The sequence below is a fragment of the Alligator sinensis genome, unplaced genomic scaffold (genome assembly GCF_000455745.1).
Source record: "Alligator sinensis unplaced genomic scaffold, ASM45574v1 scaffold59_3, whole genome shotgun sequence".
Classification (NCBI taxonomy): domain Eukaryota; kingdom Metazoa; phylum Chordata; order Crocodylia; family Alligatoridae; genus Alligator; species Alligator sinensis.
The window spans coordinates 593,104-600,776 of NW_005842856.1; the positions used below are offsets into that span (position 1 = coordinate 593,104).

The 7,673-nt window shown below is 44.8% G+C and overlaps 1 protein-coding gene across 1 annotated transcript; it reads right to left on the reverse strand.

The window, feature by feature from the left end:
- Positions 1 to 985: 985 nt before the first annotated feature.
- RPS6 (ribosomal protein S6) lies at positions 986 to 7,407 on the reverse strand. The gene is made up of 6 exons (XM_006035589.3): positions 7,254 to 7,407; positions 6,435 to 6,566; positions 4,931 to 5,141; positions 4,040 to 4,186; positions 1,791 to 1,948; positions 986 to 1,122 (listed from the first exon to the last, which is right to left on the reverse strand). The coding sequence occupies exons 1-6, from the start codon at positions 7,257 to 7,259 to the stop codon at positions 1,027 to 1,029; spliced, it is 750 nt and encodes a 249-aa protein (XP_006035651.1). The 5' UTR covers positions 7,260 to 7,407; the 3' UTR covers positions 986 to 1,026.
- Between the last annotated feature and the right edge of the window lie 266 nt (positions 7,408 to 7,673).

Here is a 7,673-nt window from a genome sequence, read left to right on the forward strand (position 1 = left end):
CCCCCAAGTCGAGTATGATCCATCCACCACTACCCTCTGAGTGCGACCCTTCAGCCAATCTGCAATCCATCTGACTGTGTAGGCATCTATGCCACAGTCGCCTAGTTTATTAATTAGGATGGGGTGAGAGACGGTGTCAAAGGCCTTGCTGAAGTCCAGAAAGACTACATCCACTGCGACACCTGCGTCCATGGCCTTTGTGACCTGATCATAAAAGGCGATCAGGTTGGTCTGACATGATCTCCCCCTAATAAATCCATGCTGATTGCCCCTGAGCATCATTTCTGATGCCGGCCCATCACAAATGTGCTCCTTGATGATCTTCTCAAAGAGTTTCCCCAGGATTGAGGTAAGACTGACGGGCCTATAGTTGCCCGGGTCCTCCCTTTTCCCTTTTTTGAAGATGGGGACCACATTAGCTACCTTCCAATCGTCTGGCACCTGGCCCAAGCACCACGATCGCTCGTAGAGCCGTGCCAGGGGCCCTGCAATAACCCCAGCTAGCTCCCTCAGCACCCTGGGGTGGAGAGCATCCGGACCCGCTGACTTGAATGCGTCCAGCCCCTCCAGAAGCAAGCTTCCGCATGACAGCAGTTAGCACCAGACCTAATGTATCTTTGTGGTACAGCGCATAAATAGCTTAGGTAGTTGAATAATCAAAAACAACAGCGCTCCAGTGTGGCTCTCTGCTGTCTGGGAGAAGCCTACCAGGAGTTACAGGCTTGATACAAGAAATATTCTGTAGTTTCTGGCTAGCCTTAATCTTAGTTTGTCTTTTGAGTAAGTGCACATGGGGAAAAGGAAAGAAAACGGTATAATGGTTCGTTTTTAATAAATTAAAAAAACCTGACAACTCATATCTTCATAATCTATCTAGGATTATTTAATTTAATTTACAATACGAGTTGTTCAGTCATAAAAACATTTTAAAACATGGCAATTATGGTAGTCAAAGAATTTTTTTTAAGAAAAGCTATGAGGAATATTCAGTTCAAAAGATTTTATTTTAATATCGTGTACACATCTTTACTTCTGACTTGACTCAGATTTAGATGTGGAAGCTCTCAATGAGGAAAGTCTGCGCCTCTTTGCTATCTGCTCCTGACGTTTTTCCTTTGCCTCCTGTGAGAGAGAAAAAAGCAGCAATGTGTGTGTACAACTGATTAGCTCACCAGCATACCCTATCCTCTGAATCGGAGAGAAATTAAAACTACAAAATCTCATTAAGCAGTTTAACTGGAAAGGAGAATAAATCAGAGCTGCTGAAGTTTGATATGGGACAGAAAGTGTGAGCATCTTCCAGTGGCAAGACAGTTCTATCCTTACCTCAGTGCACGATGTAGGGTGGAATACTGTACTATGTGGGAGAAATATACTTTGATATATGTATGCGGTAGAGTTAATCATTTTCCATTTAGACAAAAGCAACTCAAGTAATTCTCACACCTAGCAGAGGCTGGACCATCCAACTGTACCCATACTGCGCTTTAGGTTGTAAAGGAAGTGAGTTTAATAATGGAGCCCTAGGCTACAAGTTTCCAAAACTGTTTAAAAACTGGCTGAAGTGGAAAGGGCATGTGGGAAGAAGGTGGGAGGGGAAGGAAGAGTGCTTGCAGGAAATGGTTGCACTAACAGCCGAGAGTACAGACATGCAAGCAGTTTTGTAACACCCTCGTTAGAAGGTAATTTTTTAAGTCAGGTTGTGTGGACAAAATCCTATTTAGAGCTAACTTGTCCAATTACCTGCAATAAATGCATACTGAAGCACTGAATACTTTGAGGAGACATACCTTCATTCTCTTGGCCAAAAGCTTGGCATATTCTGCTGCTTCCTCCTTGTTCTTCTGTGTACGCTGCTTCTTCAGAGCAATACGTCTACGCTTATGTTGCAGGACTCGGGGAGTCACCAATCGTTGAATCTTAGGAGCCTTGGTTCTGGGTTTCTTGCCTAAGATTAGGAAAGCATGTGTTACCTTCTGTAAATGCTGAACAAGTTTGTTTCCTAACTAGGTAATATAAAGCTAAATAATGTGATCTATCATTTACTGAAAAAAAAACAACCAAAAAACAAACAACCCCTCCCCCCCCAAACCCCAATTTTGCAATAGTTTTCCAATTTGAGACACCCAACAATATACTCAGTCTTCCCTCTCCTGTAGTAGGGAAGGAAGGAGATTGTCAAGAACATTCTAGCAGAACTTCTTGTAAAATTAGCAATATGTTCCAATTCCTTTTTCATAAGTCTCCTGAGAACCAAAACTGTTCCCAAAAGCTTGCAAGTATGTCCCCCCTCACCCAGGAGTCTCATCTGTTATACATCCAGCTGAAGAGGCATAAGGCTTCACCCTAATCGACATTAAGCTGCATGCTTCATTTCTACAATGTTTGACTGATAGTTGCAACAAACTTGGTAGAAGGGCTGTCAAAAGCAAGATAAACTATTTCCTAGATGTTTTAGTTGGATTACTGTCATCTTTTACAACCTTAAAAATCTCAAGCATGTCTTAATGCCAGCTAGCTCAGTTTGTTTGTTTCACCACAATTTTTTCTAGATTCTCTGAGGTAGATTCTCTGATCACCAACTAATTCTCACAGCTCTTTCAAGTTTTCCTTCCTACTTAATATTCCATGTGAATTCATGCATGCTTTAAGGCTACAGACACTGAACAGCCAGAGTCTACATCACACATGAAGAGAGGGAGTGCAGGGCACTTAGGAATTTGAATGGTAAAGCTTAAGGCAGGGGTATCAAACATACAGGCAGTATTGCTGCTCTATCCAGCCCACCAAGCCAGGGTATTTAGGGGCATAGCTAACAAAGGGCAGGGCCTGCTACAAACCTGGGGCTCTGCTGGACATGGGCAGTGGCAGAAGGGCGAGCCAGGGCTGTATTGTTCACCCCACAGCCAGCTGACAGGCGGCCACTGCTGTTTATGTCACAAGCCAGCCCAAGTCACAGGGTGAGTCTGACACCCCTCTCTCAAGGAGCTTGACTTAACTATTAGAAATCCAGCCCACCTACAATCCAGTGAAGCTACTATACTACTTTCCAAGCTAGAGCTAGTGCAGCCTAGCTCCAGAAGGAAGTTCAGGCAGGGCCAGCACTCTGCTCTACCTTCAGGCCTCAGATGAGCTGCAAGAGAACTACAGATGTAAAGACAGCATCTCCAAAGATTTGACTTCACTTTAAAGCCCTTTAACCAAGAAAGTTAGTAGTCTTTCACAAGTTTCAATTCAGCCCAAGTTCCATGGAGTGCCTTATCTTGGTGATTTTTAGCACCAACATTTAACATTTGATGTTCTGAAAGGTGCCCCGAGGCATTCGGAAATATACAGCTAAACTAAGCAGGTAAGAGCAGGCCCCTCTGCAAGGAGGTAAGCATTGTAATCTATAAATTCAGTTGTTTTTTTTTTTAAATTGGGTGCCCCTTAATTCCAAAAGTTATGGTGGGATGCCTTGAGTCTAAAATGGTTGAGAACCACTGCACTAGCTAAAGCCTAGTTTCCCTTCCCAGTCTATCTGTCCTTCCTTTAACTACTGCAAAGAGGAAGGATGCAGAACAGTAGATAGGGGAGAAGTAAATATCCCAGGCAAGGCATGCATCCTCATTAGAAACAGCATCTGCCAAGCAGCAGTGGTTTAAAAGTATTCTAGGGACTGATGTCAGAAACAAAGAAGGTCAGAATTAGGAGGGAAGTTTAAAGCATTTTGATGCCAGAAGTATTAAATATTTGCTCCCACTACTGGGAGAAGCACAGACTTGATATTCAAGCCATCTTCATTCACAACATGACTTTGGACTAGGAGCACCAGCAAGTATATGTAGAAATGACACCAAACTTCTCCCCTCCCCATGACCTCCATGGAAATAGTAGGAAAGGCTGCTTATCTAAAAATTATTAGCAGCAGCTGACAATCAAGTTTAGGTGGCATTACAGCAGCACCATTTAGATATGAGGAACTGATTCTCCCCAGAAGCTTAGATTAGTCTCCTAATCACTAAAATACAACAAGAGCAGCAGAACTGAAGCATCTTACCCTCTTTGTTCAGGGGTTTTCTTACTACATACTGACGAACATCATCTTCTTTGGAGAGGTTAAATAGCTTGCGGATTCTGCTTGCTCTCTTGGGACCAAGTCGACGAGGCACAGTGGTGTCTGTCAGCCCAGGAATATCCTTCTCACCTTCAGGTAAATTGTTAGATTAGTTGCACAGAAATTAATCCCATGGCTCCTTGAACTCAGTTATCTGAGCAGTTGCTAAAATTCCCTATTATTATTAGTGTATTACAAATACACTGCCTTGAAACAACTGTGCTAGTGTCAAAATAACAGCTAGTTAATTTTTAGGGCACACATACCATTCCAAATTCCATACTGCATTGCTACCTCTAATAAGAGCATTTCAACTAGTCAACAGACTAGCTCACCCTATTTAAGATACATTACCTTTCAAGTACTGCAAGATCTAAAGTACCTTTAAAGCACATATTTAGCCCCTCAAGGAGCCCGTGGGCTAAATGACATGGTTCTATCAGCCATCTCTCTCTGATACCCACAGTTTAAGGCATTTTCACTCGCTTAGGACAATAAAAAAAAAGAAATCAGTTTATCAAGAATATCATATGCTGGATATATGGACCTCCAGCTGCCTAAGTGCAGCATGGCTATGACCTAACCAATTACTTTATTTCCTCTTATTTAAGAAATGAAGAGTATGCGACTAAGCATTGGTTATTAATATGAATCTGACATGATCAGTCCATCTTAATGGAGGTCCCTAGTGGGACAGGCTCCTTTAAGTCATGTTTCATAAATAATACTAGTTTCTAACCAGAGATGTGAGCATCAAGTAATATTCATTGAAGAATTTGTTTTAAGGCCTTTGCCTATTGCAGAGACTTAATAACCATGCCCACAGATTCTCACCTTTCTTTACAATGACCAAATTCAGGACACTTAAATTGGCATCAACAATACAGCCCCGGACAGACTTGCGTTTTCGTTCTCCAGTTCTTCTCGGGCGGTAGCAGGAGTGGCCCTTGCTAAGCAGTAGGCGCACACGTCCATGAGTCAGGACACCTTGTTTCATGGGGAAGCCTTGTTTGTCATTGCCACCACTGATGCGGACAACATAGCCCTGTTAAGAAAAAGATCAGCAGAGGGACGATTTATTTTTTAAGTCAATGTTGCTTGTGGATACAATCACTATATGTATATTCTTTTAAAGTTTGAAATTTAATGTCTGTACCTCATTTGTAATACAGCAGGCATCCAACAATTTGCATGCAACTCAAATACTACTGAACTAGTTGTGTGGAAGTTACTATTTTAGTGCCTGTATTTGAACGTAGGCACAACTGGTGGAAAAGGTTCAAACAGTCTTGCTCTTGAAAGTCGCACAGAATTCATTACAGTGATTCTCAGCTAAGGTGTTGTGGCATCCTGGGTTGCCTGGAGATCTTTTCAAGAGTGCTGCAGGGTAACATGCAGTGTTAGCACTGTTAGGTGTGCAAACAATTCACAAGATCAACCTAGAAATTTCATATAAGAACCTGTGACACCAAAAGCAAGTTGACCTGTTGTGGTCTTTCTGTATTCCCTGAACAGAAGAATTACTTTGTTCCTTTTCTCAAAAGAAAAGTGAAAACTCCGAGTCTATCAAAGTTGAGGGCCACTGATCTATCACTTTTGGGAGCTCTAGGAGGCCAGCACAGCACCAGCGTGAATAATGCACAAAGCAGCTGAGCAGAATAGCTAAAGACAAGCCCTCATACCTAGTGTGAACAGAGCTAAGTGTGTCTAAAATGGTTCTGTCCCACCAATTTAAATTCAAGTGTTTCAAAGTATGCCAAAGAAAAAAAAAGGCTTGTAAACTAGTCAGACATTTTTCAGACCTAGCCTAAGCAGTCAGCAGTAAACAATTATAGACGCATGGGTTTTTTTTAACCCCTAAAAGCATGTGTCCAAACCTTTTTTTTTTTCTCTTCACTCTAGAGGATGAATCATCAGCTCTTCCCCAGCTCAAGCTAACCTACATACCTCCTCTCCAACTACCAGGTGTGGCTTATGTTTAAGAGAAGACACTCAACACAAAGGGACCCTATGTCTAGAAAAGCCACTAAGTCTATTCTTTACCAAGGCTTATTTCTGTTGCTGCATAACAGTTTTTACTCCTTTTTAACTGGAGAACTACAACACAGTCAAGTCACAGTCGGCAACCTGTAGGAAAGGACATCTCCATTACACCTAAGAAAAGGTCAATCAGCACCCAAACTACACTAAGTTAGGAAAAGGTCTTCTCAAGGCATCATTACACCAGTTCTGTACATCTTACGTGAAACTTATACCAGTGTTTTACATTGTCCACTCCCCTGCCTTGCGCTGCACATGCCAAAAAAAAAAGTTTGCGTTACATTAGCCAAATTCTTACCTTCCATTCCTCACCAAGAGAATCAGCGGCAACTTCAGTGGCCATCCGCTTCTCATAGAAGGTGCGCAGTTTTCGCTCATCATCCACTTCAATGAGTTTCTGGCACCCAGTGGCCGGGAAAGAGATGTTGAGCTAGGAACATGAAACAGGGACCTCGTTAAACCCAAATCACTTTTTCCAGGGCAAAACCTGCTCCCCCCTGCCCAGTTCCAGCTCATCTCGAAAGGATCTCTTCAAATTCCTGCTCAGCTCCCTTAAAGACACGCAGCCCAACAGGCTCCCAAACTAAACATGCAGCCTACATCTGCCAGATTTTGCTGACTGATGCTCTCTTCCAGCCTGGATCCGTTAATGTTTTCATGCATGAATACAACACCAGCATTGATCCTAGTGCTGACAACCACACGGCTGGTTGTGCTCTAATGCACCCATTTGAAAAATGGTGCAACCAAGGCAGGATGTTTCTTTCTACACTTCTCCCTTGGCCTGGTGCAAAGCCAGGCACACTCCCTTGCTGCCCTTCCAAAAGGAGCACTAAAACTCCAGCCCAGGCCCCCCGCCCCGAGGCCCTGCAGGGTTCCGTCCCTCCGAGCTCCCAGCACACGTCTGGCAACGAGGGTTCCATCCTGCGCGCGCAGCCCCAACGCAAGGCCGCCGCCGCCACCACCACCAGGAATCCACCTCCATCCGCGCCGCAGCCGCGCTCCCCCACCCGGCCCCGGCGCCATCGCGTCCCGCAAGTGGCTCCGCACCCAACGCCCTAGCCATCTGAACGCGAGAGCTGCGGTGGGCGCCAGAACCCGGCCCCGAAGCACCCACCTTCATCCTGTCCACACAGCTCCTCTCAGGTCCGCCACGGGTAAAAAGGGCAGACTTCCGCTCAACCCTGCTGACATAGGCATGCGAAGATCTCGCGAGAGGTTGCAAGAACGCGAGACGGGAAGGGAGAAAGCGCTGGAGGGGGGGCGCCACGTGACCGATGTCAGCCAGTTGGAAAGAGGCGTTCTATTCACTTGTCCGTCGCTGGGTTAGAGCGTCTCTTTGCTGCCTCTCTAGTCTTTGGCGGATTCCGTCACGTTCTCTGTGGTGGGAAAGGTTGTGGAAACCCCCCCCCCCCCCGCCCGACCACCTCCCCGGCACCGGTAGAACAGCACTGCCTGGGAGCCTGTTGCAGGCAGGGGGGTAAAATCCAGGTGGCCCGCGCCATTCAGAGCATAGTGCACTAGCACAGGAACCTGG

Bases quoted from the DNA above. Each gene is read 5' to 3' on its own strand.
- RPS6 (XM_006035589.3), bottom strand. The intron at 1,949-4,039 runs GTAAGATGCTTC...TCCTAATCTTAG, and splicing joins AAAACCCCTGAACAAAGAGG to GCAAGAAACCCAGAACCAAG. The intron at 1,123-1,790 runs GTATGTCTCCTC...TCTCTCTCACAG, and splicing joins TTTTGGCCAAGAGAATGAAG to GAGGCAAAGGAAAAACGTCA.